The 18,563-nt window shown below is 37.3% G+C and overlaps 2 protein-coding genes across 2 annotated transcripts in view; one reads left to right on the top strand and one right to left on the bottom strand.

The window, feature by feature from the left end:
* LOC144438687 (glutaredoxin domain-containing cysteine-rich protein CG12206-like) overlaps window positions 1-787 on the bottom strand; it is a 30,583-nt gene extending 29,796 nt beyond the window's left edge. Inside the window, exon 1 of the mRNA XM_078127831.1 lies at window positions 276-787. Within this exon, the coding sequence (XP_077983957.1) occupies window positions 276-701 (426 nt within the window). The 5' untranslated portion in view covers window positions 702-787. The remainder of the gene's footprint in view (window positions 1-275) is intronic.
* Window positions 788-9,796: 9,009 nt separating this feature from the next.
* On the top strand, window positions 9,797-11,485 carry LOC144438505 (alpha-crystallin B chain-like). Its single transcript, XM_078127557.1, has one exon. It carries the CDS (start codon window positions 9,940-9,942, stop codon window positions 10,606-10,608), a length of 669 nt encoding a protein of 222 aa, XP_077983683.1. The 5' UTR covers window positions 9,797-9,939; the 3' UTR covers window positions 10,609-11,485.
* Window positions 11,486-18,563: the final 7,078 nt, after the last annotated feature.

Here is an 18,563-nt window from a genome sequence, read left to right as displayed (position 1 = left end):
AAGTATGATAATAGAGAGATGCCAAGGAAAAAAATAATTGACAGAAAAAAAGAGAACTTGCAAAATGTAGCGCTATGAAAATTAAAATAACGTTACCTGTCCGAACGACAAGAAGTTGAACATTCCGTCATTCGGTTGTATCGGACCCCGTCTATCACCGCACTGCACCGTGCACCTGGATCGTATCGTGTATTGTGGATCCGTTGTGCAGGTGAAGAATATGGGAATGTTTACATGTATATGAAGTATAAGTTTGAAAAGTGAGAAATACTTGCCCTGCTTGATGTTGAAAGTAGTGGCCTAAATTCAAATTGAGTGACTCCAGCTCGGACACGATTTTTCACCCCGCGGACCGTCCCGTTGACGCTAATGATGTCTTCTTCGTCGTGAGTCGATTTCAATCCACGCCTACCGACAAATCGACCTGCATGTTCGTCCTCACTGTGTTTATGGTCGTTTTCTGTAACAAAATACACTTTCTTTGGGTATTTGGCTGGAATTGCAAACTCTATATCCTCTCCATGCCCATGTCCGTTTACACCGTTTACGAGCCCTTCTTCCATCACCACAGGCATCGTTGGGTTTCCCTTCGTGTTGGACTTCATATCTTCGAACTCGACTTGTAATGCCTTCACTTTGAAGCTCTGCCTACCACTGAATATATTACTCATAAAACCGTGACGTTTCGTACTGCTTGCCATGGTTAAAAATAAGCCTATTATTATACAATCTGTACATTAAAATATGACTGAAGTGGGGGCAACCCTTGTCCTGTGGTATTAGTGGATCACAGCTGCGCGCGATGACTAGTTCGATGACGAAAGCGCAGCGGAACCACTTTATGATGATTAGACGTTATGAATATTCAATGAGTATCGCGGAAAATATGGACTCCACCCACATCACAAGGTCGTGGTAGGTAGGTGTTTTATAAAAAAAAATAAAACCCAGCGCAGAAAACATGCAGACACTGTGATAATTTCAAAGCTACGTTAACTGTAGGCTTTTCAAAGAATTTATTAGACCATAATGTTACATTATAACGACAGCCACAGCTTGAATTTTACGGTAAAGCAAATTGTATGACGTCACTGTATATTGGGAGGAGCTCTCGTGTGGCCTCGACCTGCCATGCTCTCTTGTGTGGGATTCCGAACAACGCACACAGTTGTCCTTGGTTACGGATGGATCATGAATCTTCATCAAAGAGATACCGCAATCAATTATTGACGTTCAGGTGTGTTATAACCGCTTTCAACGATGGTGTCGTTTTATGACTCGGAGTTTGACGGGGAGAAGATGAATATGCATCACTGATCATCTAAATTCCGAACAATTCTGGATGAAATTGAAAATTGTAGATAGCAAAAACCGACTCAACGTCAGTTTTGTGGTGAATACCTAAGTATTCAGGAACCATGATCATGTCTTTGCTCTTACATCCAGCCTATTAGTAGTAGCCCTGCCTATATAATAGCATTTGACAGTTTGTTTTCACTACTTTTGGTGTTGTTTGTTTGTTTGTTTGTTTGTTTGTTTGTTTGTTTGTTTGTTTGTTTGTTTGTCTGTCTGTCTGTTTGTTTGTTTGTTTGTGTGTGTGCACATGTGTGTGTGTGTGAGCGAGTCAGAAATCCCTTTTCTTCTTCTTCTTCTTCTTCTTCTTCTTCTTCTTCTTCTTCTTCTTCTTCTTCTTCTTCTTCTTCTTCTTCTTCTTCTTCTTCTTCTTCCGCCATATTGGACGGACGTGTTTAGAAGACGCTCCACAATCGTACTGGTTTACTCCTGATACAGAAGCCCATTTTACCTCTAAAGGACACAGATTGTTGTGAGTACGTTCTATAACACCACTGAGTCGAGTATTTTCACTTCCAGTGGTAGTTGTAGTGTGTTTTTTGTCACCTTCCTTTCCGTCACAACCGGCTTCCCGTGGGTGGGCAAAATGGCCACCTGCGGAGCCCTTCGGTTTAGTGACATGACCCGTAAACATGCTATAAGATGCAGCAATATTGAAGGTGCTCCTACATGGCGTTATGTTGAGGAGATAGCAAAAATTATAGGTCCCGGTAACATTATTGCTGCTTCCAGAATGAATAAGGCAGTCATAGTTTTCCTGTCAACCCTTGATGACGTGGAAAAAATGGTTTCAAACAGTTTCGCCATTGACGAAGAAATGGTAGCGGTCGAACACATGGTTAAACCAGCAGTAAAACTTATACTATCAAATGTACCCCCATTTATTCCAAACGAAACTATTGAACATGAGCTATGGAAGTTTGGTAGAATTGTTAGCACTCCACGGGCAATTCCACTTGGTTGTAAAAACGAAGAATTGAAACACGTAATGTCCTTTAGACGACAAGTGTACATTCTTATGAATACTGATGTTCCACTGAATGGAGTAATACAAGTCAAACATGAAGAACGTGTATACGCTATATATGTTTCCATGGACGAATTGCGGTGCTTTGGGTGTGGTAATAAAGGACATATACGTAAAAATTGTCCATACAAAATAGACACATCAAATAACGAAAATAACGCCAATATCGATAAATCTACAGAAAACATGGAAACTGAACCAAATAACACAGAGGGTAACGAAAATACAAATAACGTTCAAATAATACCAGCTGAAACATGTGAAACAACGAACAACGACAACGACAATGACAATACAAATGGTAATGATTCATCCCAAGGTGTCAGCGAAATTCCTGCACCAAATGGTGTTGAAACTGATACTGACGATGCAAACAACACAAACACACCTGTTGAAGATAGCGTGCATTCAAAAGATATTCAGTGTACCAACAAAACATCTAGTGACAAACACAAACACAAAGACAAACACGTCGAACAAACAACGACAGCTGAAACAGATCATGACGGCAAAACCAACGACAACACCCAAGAATCCAATGACAACAACGTTGAAGAGAGGGTACGAACCCCTCCTTCCCCTTCCCTCTCCTCCATTCCCAATTTCTCCTTTTCCTTCAACTACCCTTCTTCCTCGTCTTCTCCCGCCCCTTCCCCATCTTTGGTTATTTCTGAAACGCCTTTTTCCGATATCAACCCCACACAAGAACTCTTCTATGACTCGCAAACTACAATAGATGATATCCAAGTAAACACACATAACTCGTTTGATGCACTAAGCCAATTATCAGACCAGGACAACGAATCCTTAACATCAGAATTGTCAGATATCTCAGAAATATCCGAAAGCAAATTAATACGATCAACTGCACTTATGGAATTTCTTGAAGAAATAAAAGGATCCAAAAAAATTCTGGAAAGATGTAATGATTATTGTCAGGACACGACAATCCTGATTAAATCTTTCCAACACTTACGTAGATCCTCTTTAATAACCAGTCAACAGAAATCAAGAGTTCAAAAAATACTTGTTAGACTACATCAGAGTAGAAAGACCCATATGTCAACCAATAAATATCCCTAGTCTATGGATTACAAATTCAACAAAGTATTTCATAAACTTACCGTTACTCTACTGCTTATGACCGCTCTTTCTGCAATCACTTGGAATGTAAATGGTTGTCATGACACATTAAAACGATATAACGTATTCTCCTATCTAAAACTAAACCACAAAGCCGATTTTTATTTCATTCAAGAAACGCACTCGGTTCAAGAAAACCAGTCTCAATGGCAAATAGTTTGGCGTGCACCTATCTACTTTTCGCACGGAACGAGCAACTCAGCTGGTGTAGCTATCATGTTCACACCAAATAAATGTTTCAAAGTCATATCCTGCAACAATATTGTAAACGGCCGCCTATTACACCTACACATCAATATCGAGGAACAAGCGTGTCATCTCATTAACGCCTATGCTCCTAGTAATGGGGAAGACCGCTTTAAGTTTTTCCAACAACTTAAAAATCTCCTCAACAACATAGAAAACGGCACCATCATTCTTGGAGGAGACTTTAATTGTACACTCAACGCAGACCTTGACAGAAATTCTCAAATCGAAACCCACCAAAAATCCTCTCAGCTCCTTGCATCAATAATCCATCGCTTTAAACTGTCCGACGCCTGGCGACACTTCCACAAAGACAAACAAAACTACACTTGGAAACGAGGAGAAAGCAAATCACGCATCGATACATTCTATATAAACAAAGCCTTGACAACGAAAATCGCAAACACATCAATTGCCACACCTAACAACTATTCTGATCATACTCCTGTTACTCTCAATATCTCCTCGAAAAACACACGTAATCAAAACCCAATCTGGTGCCTTAATACTAGTCTACTTGAGGAAGAGGAATACTACAAATTAATCAAACAGTTCTGGGAACAATGGCAAACTGAAAAAATCAGATTCAAATCTATACAATCATGGTGGGACATTGGCAAACATAAAATAAAAGAATTAAGCAAACAATACAGTTCAGAACAAACTTACAAACGAAAACATCTTAAACAAAACCTTATTCTCGAAAACGAAAGAATTGAACCCCTCCTCCAAGAACACCCTTCACTTAACAATAAATATGAACAAAATAATGAGATTATTGACGGCTTAACTCAAAATGAAACGCGAGGAGCAGCCATCCGTTCACGCCACGGATATCTTCATGAATCTGACGCTTGCGCTAAGTTCTTCTCTGACCTCGAAAAATACAAGGGACAGCGGAAAAGTCTAACCCAACTTAAACGCCCGGACGATTCTCTAACCGAAAATAAAAATGAAATCTGCCACATGACCAGAGAATTCTATCAAAATCTCTTCAAACCTGAACATTGCTCCCAAAACGCACAAAAAGAAATCCTCTACAACCTTCCCCAACTAAGTAATGAAAAAACTGAACTCTGTGACGAACAATTGTCCTTTGATGAACTAACAAATGCCCTTAAACATATTGCTACAGGTAAAAGCCCCGGTATCGACGGACTTCCCGGAGAATTTTACAAAAAATTCTGGCCAATCCTAGGGCATGACCTTCATGAAATGCTTCTGGCCTCAATCGTAGACGGTTGTCTCCCTATATCTTGTAGACGTGCAGTTGTTACACTCCTCCCAAAGTCTGGCGATAATACTATGTTGAAAAACTGGAGACCAGTCAGCTTATTATGTGCCGACTATAAAATATTCACTAAGGCACTCTCCTTCCGTCTCCGTGGGGCGTTAAGAGACATCATTCATATCGATCAAAGTTACTGCATACCTGATCGTCAAATCTTTGACAACATCAGTCTAGTTAGAGATTGTATCTCCTATTCCAACGAAACAAACAATCCACTTGGCATTATTGCTCTCGACCAAGAGAAAGCTTTCGACAGAGTTCACCACGAATATCTTTTTAAGACCCTTGAAAGCTTTGGATTCGGTCAAAACTTCAGGAAATACATCAAACTCCTCTATACTAACAGTGAAAGCGTCATCCGTGTCAATAACACAATCACAAGTCCAATTGAATTTCAGCGTGGAATAAGACAAGGTTGTGCCTTATCAGGACAACTGTATACTATTGCAATTGAACCACTCCTTCATAAAATCAGAACTAAAAGCACTATTACAGGCCTTAAAATACCCAACACCGAAAACGACAAGACAAAGCTTGCTGCTTACGCCGATGACATTGAAATGTTTATAACTGAAAATTCCGACTTTCCAAAACTACAAAAATGGTTCTCCATATATGAACACGCAAGCAACGCCCGGATAAATCTTGCCAAATCAAAGGGTTTGTGGGTAGGTGCCTGGTGAGCCAGAACAGACCATCCACTTGGAATAAACTGGAATAACAAAGGCCTTAAAATACTAGGAACTTCCTTAGGAAACACCCCTGATTATATTCAAAAGAATTGGGAAGAAAGCACTCAGAAAATAAAATCAAAATTAACATGGTGGTCTAGGTTTGCACCGGCAATGTCCTTTCAAGGACGAGTCACTGTCTTGAATCAACTTGTTGCCACTAAACTTTTCCACAGAATAGTTTGTCTCAGCCCCCCACTAAACGTTATACAAGAAGTCCAAAAAACTTTTCTTGACTTTTTCTGGCAAGGAAAACACTGGGTCCCGGCTGAACTTGTATATACCCCTCGTCAACAAGGTGGACACAATCTTATCCATATTCCCAGTCGTATTGCTGCATATCGTCTTCAATATATTCAAAGATACCTGTACTCTAATCTAAAACACCCTGCATTCTCCTTCACTGACTACTACTTCCAACGTATACACAACCTAAACTACAGCAAACAAATTCTCGCTATTAACATTCCCAAAATAAAAGAACCTACTCCAGATTTCTATCGTGAACTCCTAAATACTTGGAAACGCTATGATATAATCAGAAAGGACGGTCCTCAAACCATTGAAAATATCCTTGCAGAACCCCTTTTTTACAACAACCTAGTTAAACACGCTGTACGTAACGAACCCCTCTCTCTTCAATGCTTCATTGATGCTGGGATATCTAAAATTGGCGACTTAATTGACCCTTTAAATAGGACCTGGAAATCAGCTGACCAGCTACACAATAGAATATCTATATATTCTAAAAGACTTCTCGAAAGAACCATCGAAACCACACACAATTCCATTCCGGCTGAATGGAAAGAAAAAATAGAAATATCATTCAAACAAAACGTCGACTTCACAATCAAATATTCTCCCTCTGATTACTTTGAACTAACCTTCGCAGATCCTGACAATGACATTCTAATTAATTGCCCCCTTTATAAATTAACAAAAGGAGCAATTTATAAAAGCATCGTCACAATAAATTACCACGCTAACAATCGCAACCGTCTCGACACAGTGTGGAGAGACATCTTATCTCTGCCAACTAATGTCAAACCAAACTATAAATTATGTTACATAAACCCCACCCCAAAACTTGAAGCCGACCTACAATGGCGCATACTACACGGAGCGTATGCCACTGGCACATTCATGCATCACCTAGGTATCACCACCTCTTCGAACTGCCCTTTTTGTGGAAATAAAGATGAACTTCTTCATATCTTTCTCGAATGTACACGTTTAACGCCTCTTTTCAAACTTGTTCGCAGAATTTGGCATAACCTCGTTGGAAAAGTTGAAAAGAACTTCCACTGGTGGTTTATCCTCGGCCCACCATTCCAAACAGATCGTATAGATAAAGACACGCATGCACTCCTCAGTTACATTTTGACCACCGCTAAAATCACCATTCACATAACGAGAAGAAAAGTCATAAATAACGAAACCAATACTTCAAACATTGATGTCAATAAATTCTTCAAATCGCGCTTGAGAAACCGCATATTAAACGAGTATATTCACTATAAAATGTCCACGCGTACTAATGCATTTGTAAATACCTGGTGTAATAATGACGCACTCGCTACAATTAAAAATGGGGAGCTTGTCTTCGCGGACATTCTACTGTAAAACGTCGATGCTCAACCAAATATTTAAATCACATTGAATTCGACGAACCGTTATACACTCATGATACACAAGCACACACTCTTAGCAATTGTCTGAGTGCCCTGCACATTACAGTTATATGCAAAAACAAATTGCGCTGGATACCTGTTGAATTTAACCCAATCAGCTGTTAACTGAAAATTTGAATAACACTAACAGTTCTTCAGTGCAGGTCACTCACTATTGCTGCCTTGACCAGATAAAGCTCTGGGCATCGTACTCCTCACGAGGCTGTGCCGACATGTTGGGATTTGTTCTCTCCCCTTGCCCCTGGCCACACCTTTGAATTAATCCTAATTGTCACTACAGTCAGCCTAATGGTCGGCAGGGTCACACAGACTTACCACTCTGTTTGTTTACAGAAGAAGTAAAACAACAAAAAACTGGTGTATAATATAGTACCATGGAACAATAAGGGGGCATCGTTTACATCAATCCGATCGAAGTGTACACTGCGTGATCATCATATACATCAATCTTCGAAATGTTCCCTGTGCCACCAAATGATATTAATATTGTTTTTCTTTTTAATTTTACTCTATTTGCAATGAATCGATTGTAGTTCATTTCACTCAATTGATGTGTACATATTGAATTCAATCTGTAAATAATTTTTATCATGTGAATAAAGTTTCATGTGAAAAATCAAAATCTTCTTCTTTTGATAAGTTTTGCCCATCGTTGAATATCTATTCTAGCTATAGCGTACGTGCATTTTATGAAATCATTGATTAGTAGCCTAATGATCTAGAGTCGAACAATTCATCTCCAAGAAAACCCTTTAATTGTGTAAGTGATCAGATTACTATAGGCAGAGATCTGAATCCAAGTAAGCAGTAGAGAAGTCTGAGGTTAAGATCTATTTGTAGCACTTTTACTCCGACTATTGCCAACAATGACATATACAATGCAATGTTTTGATGATGTGCCACAGAAGTAACAGAGTTACAAAGTGGAAGATTATTTGTGCACATCTAATTCGTTGCAAAGCCAAAATGCGGCTTAAGTACATGGTTCAAATACACCATGGCGTGGAAATTAATAAATTGTCGCTATTATTAATATATGCGTATATCATACTCCACGAGTGACCAAAACATTGCTCTGGAGTCTGGCGCTTTATAAATTTGTTTGTTTGTTTGTTTGTTTGTTTGTTTGTTTGTTTGTTTGATTGATTGATTGATTGATTGATTGATTGATTGATTGATTGATTGATTGATTGATTTATGGATGGATGGATGGATGGATGGATGGGTGGATGACAGTAACAAGTCACACTAACTACTTTTTCCACAAATTGGGATTCATAATGAGAATGTGAACAGATCGGGCTATGTACAGTTGTTGTAGACTACTGTAAGATATGTCGTGTCATTCTATTTCAATGGGCATACCTATTACGGCAGTCACCACCAATAATACCCTACACGAAGACTATATCATTAATGATATATTTCAGATCACATAATTTTCGAGCAATTGCAAGGAAACACCAAATTTAAACTTTTATATGTAGTACACAGATGGCGTCAGTATTTATGACCACTTTTGCACCTTAGAAGCTTTTTTTTTCGAAGTAGTCCTAATTATACTATATATTCGAAAGGTTCAAGCGGTAAACTCGAACTTCAAGCTTCAAAACTTGAGAATGAACATTGTCTGTTAGGCCTAGTTGCGTTAGAGGCCTACTCTTCAAAGTCGCAATGGGACATGACTATGTATATGCATTTTTCTAATTTTGTTCATATTCAGCAAACTTTTTTATTTTCTGGAATGCCGGCACATAAAACAATAATCGTACTTTCTCTAATTTCTTTGACGGTAATCTAATTCTGAATGGAAACAAATTTAAAATGATCAAACGGCTATAATTTAGCGGCATCAACAAGTATGAACACACAAATCATGTGATTATAGCGTAAGGCGATTTGTCAGTTAATTACATTATCGAAATGAAAAATAGAAGTTGTAGCCTATTGCGGAAACGTTGCACAGTTATCGCCTTCATTCGTTCGAGAAACATTGCAGTTTATCACCCCTTAATATTAAAATTTCGTCTTTACAATAACACAACGCTCATGACACACATGAATGTACTATGTACGTTCGCATATACTACAATTCAAATGAAAATAAAACAAAGTAATGAATTTTATTTGTTAAAGGGGGCGCTGTTTTTTTCAGGACCCGTCGACGTGCACCATAACCAACCATGATGATAACTTGTATGGGCTTCCCTCTATTGGAGGTAATAAACTACAAACAGTGTTTCTCGAACTTTCAGGATTTCCATAGAAGATGAGCAATCGCGTCGAGAAGTTTCGTCAGTTTTCTGTACGCTTTCATCAGACTGTGATGTTTGGTATAAAAAGTAAGATCTCCGGAAGTGACTTGCAATATTGCAAACCACTTCGGCAACGCAACACCGTCACTCGTTTTAACCATCTGTAAACAACAGAAAGCTGATCTCTCCGATCAATCCGAGGATGTTACGTGTAAGGATGTTCCCAACATTTCGTCTTGCCCGACAAATGGCACGGGAGATGCAAGAAATGATGTCTGAAATGCAGTCTTCGCCATTTAGAGGCTACTTTTATCCGTTTTCTCGTGATTGGATGGCCATGAGTCCACAGCAGATTCTGAACGAACACCTGGGTTACATGGATCGTGGTCCTTCTGTGGTGTCCTCAGCTTACTACCAGTACAGCAAACGGGCACCAAAACGCGTTGATGTCAAGCAATCGGAGGAAATCAAGACTGAACCTTCTGCAGAAAGTGAGTCAGCTGTTGGCGAGGGAGCTGGTGTGGATAAATTCCAAGTGTCAGTCAATCTCAGCCAGTTCAAGCCAGAAAATATTGAAGTAAATATACGCGGCAATCGATTACAGATCCATGCCAAAGGAGAAGAACGCGGTGACGATGGTATGAAAGCATACAGGGAATACTCCCAACAATACCTACTGCCAGAGAATGTTAATATGGAGGCTTTCACATCCAATTTATCCAAAGAAGGTGTTCTTACCCTGGAAGCTCCGATAGAGGCCGTGGAAGCCCCGGAAGCAAGAAACATCCCGATACACCGTGAAGAAGCCCCTGCAGGTGTGGAAAACAAAGTCGACGCAGCCAAAGCTACGGAAACCGAAAATAAGGATTAAATTACTCGATGTCAGGACAAGACAGACCAAGCCATGCTCTCGACCGTTTAATATCCAACATGTGACTGTTATGCTACTCTATCAAGCAAGTTTATAGTGGTGACATTCCTCCATTTGGTAACTGTGACAAGATTTGCAGCACCTGCAATGCCAATTTTGATGTTCTGATCACCGTCTTAATTTCCTATAACACAGATTTAAAAAGTTAAATCATCAGTGGTTTCAAAGTGTTGCTTTTAGTCTCAAACTATCTTTTCTGTATGCCAACCTTTTCCATCTCATGTAAAGTATTCTAAAACTTTTTGCTGAATCATATGCGATTATAAGTTCATTTGTTTGTTGCTGTTATTGTATTGTTAGAATTCTTATTAACAATAGCCTTTTATATGACAGACGAAAAGGGCAATGACCTGGTGTAAAATGGTGAACGGTACGGTGTTTTATCGCTTCTTACCCTTTTTACATCTCGTCCATGCTGTTGTGGAACTTGCCAGTATGTACTTCATTTTGAAGAAATTTAACGGGAGTATTGTTTTTGGCCAAGTATTCTATAATGAAGCGCCTGAACGTGTATATGGCCTATCAGTAACATTACTCACATGAAAATAGAAATATTTGTGTGCCACGCCCACACTGATGTTTACAACTAAATGTAACAAGTAAATTTTGAAAAGTAAAGACAACTTTTTGTTTGATTACTGCAAATAACAACTTTACTTGTTAAGTGTTTTTATTGATTTGTTCAGTTGATGTCACCAATGTCAATGATAACAAGTTATAACACTATTTCTCGATTACTGCTAATACATGTAAATTACACTGCAATGCATTTGGTCTGTCAAACATTTTGCGCATGTAGTCTTTACAATAAAATTCGCTTAAATGTGAAAAATTAGTCTTGTGTTGTTTTAGTGATTAAATATGTTTATTCCTCGGACTGCAATAGTTCTCTTAAAATACTCGTTGCCAAGGGATTTAGTCACAAGGGCAATGTATAAAATTGCCGAATCGCTTGTAATACATGATTATTTTTGTGAACTAGGACTGACGCGTACGTACTGCAGTTCAGCGTTCTGACAAGAACTTCAGAAATAAACAACTACTGTGTCTGCTCGTACACTGCCGATGACGTGTGAATAGATAAAAATGCTAAAACGCTTGTATTGGCCATGCCTAGTATGTTTTTTCTTCTCTTTTCATCTTCCCTACAGTATACTTCACGTACTTCAGTATTCGGTACTCCAATCATAGTCCAGAAGTTCACTCCGTTGTGCAATCACCGCCTTTTACTTGTATCAATGTTTACCTATCAATTATTTTCCATGAGTTATAAATACAAACCTCAAATGTCTTCCTTGCACTTCCATTGTCCATAGACCCTCCACCAACGGTGGCGAAGAGTCTATGATTTACCTATAAAGTCACATAGCCCCATCTGTGTCAACTAAATTGATCTGTTGGTGATAAGGACCCAGTGTAGTCCTGCTTGCATATAGAGTAAGTCAGTGTTGCGCGAAACAAGTGTACCGTCTGTACACAAGACTATGTCTAGTGTTACCCTTCATCGAATCTTTAAGATATCTCCTTCTGGTGAATCAATACCACACTGGCACCCTGACTTGGATTATAAAGAACAAATATCGACACACGAAACATAACATGGAATAATTTATTTGTTTTGTAAGATGACTTTATTCGAAATTCCCCAAAATAAAAATAAAGCTGTACCCCCTCCCTCTCTCTCTGGTTTTACGGAGGATTAGCATGCAACACCAGTATGTAATAGTTTCATGCGATATTAGCAGTTGATGATTCGACAAATACTGCCTTTGATTTTCTATTACCCTATCTTTATGTTTCACCTGAAAACAATTCACAGTGGTTTCTATCATGTGATGAACGTTAATGTGAGATTTTAAGTACAACATTAACGTCAGTCCGATCGTTTTGTTTTCTAGAGACACATCAACTATGGACATGTACTGGTAATCATGAATGCGTTCCTTGGTATAACTATTTACTAGTATTGTGTTACATGTATTACATACGTTTGTGGCATTCACACACCCTGAAGATTTTATTGAAATGACCCCAAATGACCTTTGACATTCATATACCTTGATGTCATGTTTAATCTTGACAGTATGACCCTAAATGACCTCTGTGGCATTCACACACCCAGTATGTTTTGTCTAACCCTGGCAGTATGACCCTGAATGATATCTGCAGCATTCAGACACCCAGAGTAAAAATTTGTTACTGTCATACACCCAGAATAATTTGTGCTGTAACACACCCAGAGCAATTTGTTAGGGGTGAACCATTTGATTTCTGGTGGGGGGGGGCAGGAGGAAGTGGGTATGGCAGCAAATTCTTTTTTCCCATCACTGTGACAGCAAATATTTTTCTACTGTCAGTCCTGCATCAAATTATTTTTTCCATATGTAGAAGCAATGAAAATTTTTTTTCTCGGTTACCAATTTTGTAATGTGCGGTTCATAACTATACCTACATGTCACTGGTTCACAACTAACTTGTTCTGTGTAAGTAGCAATAAGTAGCAGTTAACAATCCATGCTTCTATTAAAGATAGATAGTTGGCAAAACATCCATGAGGAGCTGACTGGTCACTTGGCTAAACTGACTTTTAAACCAATTTATTATTACCAAACAAAATAATCAAGTTTGAACCAACCTTGGAAAATGCTTCCACTTATTAACAAACTTGATGTAACAACCCACAGTTGGTTATATGGTAAACACAATGACATAAACGTACCTAATGTTGATAGTGTTAGGAATCCCCGTCCCTTTATTACTAATGGCCCTTTTCAGGGTCACCACATCCTCCAAAGAGAGAACTACCAAACCACTAAACTATAGTTTCAACAAATAAAGTCTTGAGAATAATCTCCTGATATGGATAGAAGAAAATTTTCAAAGTTTTTATGAACCGCACATTACAAAATTGGTAATCGGAAACCAAATGTTCTCCCCTTAGACATAACTGGGACTGATGAAGGACCCCCAACAGCCGGTCCGAAATGTCTTAAAAGAAGGGTCAACTTGGTATTGACCAGGGGACGTATCGCCAATGTCTTCCCAGCTAACCTACCCTAATACCAGGATCAATAACCTTGACAAACTGGTCACTTGGCTAGCTGACCTTTAAACCAATTTATTATACCAATTTAACAAAATAATCAAGTTTGAACCAGCTTTGAAAAATGCTTCCACTTATTAACAAACTTGAATTAGCAACCCTGTGGTTATATGGTAAACGCAATGTCATACACTTATTCAATATTGATGGTGTTCGGTGCTGAGTCCCCTTCGCTTTATTACCATCCAAATTTAGCTGATTTAAGCCCATCACAACAATTTTTTTTTTTACTTTCTGTCTGTTTGAACAATTTTCTTTTCTCAAGCTATTATAGGATCAAATTATTTTGTTTTCCTCCTTCACCTGCCAACAATTTTTTTTCTCAAAATCCTCCTGCCCCCCCCCCCCAGAAATCAAATGGTTCTCCCCTTACTGTCGCACACCCAGAACAATTTGTAGCTGTCACACAGGCAGAACAATGTGACCAGAACAATTTATGGTTGTTACACCCAGGACAATCTGTAGCTGTCACACACCCAGAAACGTTTCATTTACAGTTTGTACTCTTGACAGTATGATCCGGAATAACCATTGAGGCATTCACACATCCACAACATTTCATCTTTTGTAACAAGATTGGAGTTGTAAACACATGTACCATTGTCTGAACACTGCTGTGGTTGGTATTTCAGCCAGTAGTCTCTGTACAGTGCCTCAGGATACCAAGGTTTCTCTACATGAACAAGATGAATGTAAATGAGAATGTAAGTGTACTGTTGTTTACTACAAGAAGCATAAATACAGCCCAGTTTGACTCTTGCACTTCAAGCAAATATCTTACATTACATTTGGCAGTTATTTTTATACTAATGGCTGAGCTGCTAATCGATTTGCCGGACCCGCAACCTGCACAATAGTTACACTCAGTTATGGTTGGATAATTGTTCATTCAATCTCATTACCACTATTTACATCCTTGTTAATCTATATAGTCATGTCTTGATCATCTTTCATAGGTTGGCTTAGTTTCCCTCTTGGTTCACCTACCTTAAAACTTTAATTTCTACATAACCAGTCTGTGGTATGAATGACTATAACTTACTTTTGCCACTCCAGTGTAGTATTGTACCAGCATTTAGTAACTCTTTGTCAATATTTTTAATCCTTCCCAGTCCGTCCACTTTCCACTGAGAGTCAAGACTGGACCACTTGCCATGGTAGACTATCAACATTAGAGGTTGGGTTGCAAACTTCCACAGATTATGCTGTTTATTCTAAGTTTTGCAAGTTAGGAAAACATTACATCATTTTTAGTAACCCAACTACCGGTAGTCATAAGGAAAATTTCCTTGAAAATATGTCCCATGTTTTTAAGGGGACCAGAAAAATTCTTTGTATTAACCCAAAGCTTTATTTTATTGACACAAGGTGTAACTTTGAACCAATTAATTAGATGTGATACAACATAATAATACTATACATATATGTAAACATATACACATATATATGTCCTTTGGGGTCCATGTTTACAGGTGTTTGTCACTTGAGTGGACTGACTATTGTCACACACACACACACACACACACACACACACACACACATACACACACACACACATACACACACACACACACACACACACACACACACATATATATATATATATATATATATATATATATATATATATATATATATATATATATATATATGTATATATATATATACTTATACATACCTGACTTTGCCAGAACTGTATCTCATCAATCATTCTTTGTTCTCTGTAGTGCTTCAGATCAATCAGAAAGAAACCAGCATTGAAAATATATTCTTCCATGGAAAACTTCTTTCCATATCTAAATAAAATAAGCCATTTTGTGTAATGTACCTTAGAGGGAAAGGGTACCTTGTGAATTTAAGGTGTTTAATGAAAACATGAATGATCGAACAATGTTATACAAGCTAAATAAATGAACTTCCTTAATTATGGGGGAGGGGGGTTGCATCAATGTGATTGCTGAACATAATTTTCGCACTTTTAACCAAATATTAAAAACGTTCATGCCTTCAATGATAATAAGTTCTGTATTTACTACTGAGATGTTGATAAGTTTATTAAAAGTTACTTCTAATGTGAATTACAGAGCTGGATTTCCATTAGTGTTTTAATGTGTTTACCATCATGTTTTTACATTGCATCAATTATAGTGGTGTGACCACTACAATTTTCTTCATGGTTTACATCATATATAAATATGTCGATATTGCACTTGAGAAGGGGTGGGGGTGGGGGGGGGGGTTTCTAAATAAATAAATTTCATTTTTGGAGCTTGTGTGACATTGAGTGGTTGTACCTAAATAATACTAAACACACTGTGTTGGTTTCATTCACTTTCACTTACCTGCAGGAAGTATAAAATGTCTTAATGTAGATGGAAGTGACACACGAGAATAAAATAGAAGTTTAACATTTTTAGCAACAGAGTCACCTTGAACTCTTATTTTCCTTGTGTTTTGCAGACTTCAAGTACCTGACATAGATCACTCGGTACCAAGATGAGACAACAGGAAATATAAAATACTGACTGTTTCCTGAGACTGCATTTATATCTACCATAATGAATGTACCAGGGTTTGATAAATAAAATTATTAGTGTTTGCAACTGTCTTACGGAGGGATCTGATTTCATAAAAATTACGTGAGAAAATCTTAAAACAAAGATATCAAAACAATAATTATTTGATAACATATTCCAAATTGCATGATTGCACCTTTTATAAAAGATATCCAGGACTCTGTTATCAAAGAAAAATCCATATCGAACTGCTCTTTGTACTGCCAGCAAAGGTTTTAACTGAGTCAATTGTCCAGACAACATCCATAAATCTTCAATGGGGTGTGTGACAACACAGTCAGCATCAAGATAAATGGCTTTGTCAACAGATGGAAATATCCTGTAACGAAATGTACAATGATATAAGACCAAAGTTATCTTGGGCGTATGATGGATAGAAATATCCTACATTGTAACATTTTTTTAATCATTGTAAAATTTTATGTGCCATCCTTTTGGTGATGTTTTACAATCGGGAATTCAAGAGTAGCTAGAACTGTCATACATCTCTTTAAAAAAGAGAAGAGAATTTATTATTTTGATGGACAACATTCCGTGGATGGGTCTTTGCTGCTATATATTTCCTTCAGTTCTGTGTTCCCCATTCTACTTTTTGGAGTTTTATTTATAAACATCTCTTTGTTCATCACAATTAATGAAATATTAATAAAATCAAAAGATATGATAATGACACTGAAAAAAGCAAAATACTGATTAATACAATAAATAGACGGATACTTGTACTTTACTTTCATTCTAAAATGTGTATCTCATTGGATCATTTCCTTGTGACTGATTAACATACTGTGCCCCTCAGAAATGAATCTTAAAAGTTGGTTGTTTCTTTCTCCAAGAAAACTCACACCCATTCCTTTATTACAAACCCATAAATTACTTTAACATTTGACAAGGACCTGGAGTACGCTTCCATAGGCAGAGTTTTGAGCGATATAGATAACTTTGATTTTTAAGATAATTCTCTGAAGGAAGAAATCAACAGAATTATAATGATTCATTGACAGAGGTGATATATTGAAATTCATAAACAGTGAAAAAGAAACATATTGCAATATCAAATAAGAATAAGTAAATAAGAATAAGTATGACTAAACATACCTGTCAAAATAAAATCTGGCAAAGTTTGCAGAATTTGACAGACGGTTTGATCCAGTGTAGCTTTTGCTACTAATCCATTCCTCATTCAATTTCTTAATTTCAATCTGTTGAAGATGAAAAGGACACACTCTTGGTGATTTTTACATTTTGATCTGACTTTTCATATTGTCACATTGTCAATTTAATCACATTTGAATAAAAAGATACAGTCTTATGAATTGAAATTTTCTTAAGTATTAAAATGGTAACACTGACCCCTTGCTTTTGTGAAAAATGTTTCTGTCATTCCAACAGTTTCTACGTGGTATACCAAGTATTCATATTAATTTGATATAGCTTAATTCATCTATTAGTCTGAAATTTAGTTACCAGCACTGGAGTTAATATTGTTAATACATACTATGATTATTGATAGTTCTGTTTTAGACTTCCACACAACCTAAAAATGGCTGTATTTTGACCAAATTGCAGTCTATTGGGCAAGGTTATGGTGTGATTTTTATGAGAATTAATGTATGCAATACATCTATTCTTCAAGTCAGGATAATTTGTATATATTTGAATTCTGAAGTACATATACATGGCATACTCAACCAAAAACTATAAAGGCTTTGTAAACAATGTCCTCATAATGCAATTTCTTAATGAAACTCCTCAAATATGAAACTAACCATCAAAAATATTATCAATTATAACAGAAATACAAAGCAGTTTCCAAAAGTAAGTCATACAAAACTAATGTAATTAAGGATGTTGGTCGCTTATCAAAACAGCTTTTGAATTATTAAATGTAACATAAACTTTACTATACTATACATTTATATTTATGTTTACGTACTTGTTATGACTCACTGAACAAGATATCTTTACTTTTACTGCAATGTTTACTGATACCAAACTAATAGAAATCTACAGATGCAATACATTACTATTGTTATTATTATTATTACATACTATTATACATCACTTTATACATATTTAGTATAATGTACTCACCAGTGATGTTACTGGAACACCATGACATAATAGATACTCTTCGAAACTTCTTCCTGGTTCCCCAGCAACAACAATATGAAAATGAATGTTGCTAGGTGATCTAGCAGTCGATATGATTGAGTTAA

Source organism: Glandiceps talaboti, chromosome 8, assembly GCF_964340395.1.
Source record: "Glandiceps talaboti chromosome 8, keGlaTala1.1, whole genome shotgun sequence".
Classification (NCBI taxonomy): Eukaryota; Metazoa; Hemichordata; class Enteropneusta; family Spengelidae; genus Glandiceps; species Glandiceps talaboti.
Note: the sequence above shows the minus strand (reverse complement) of the source record. Positions and strands in the feature narration are given on the sequence as shown.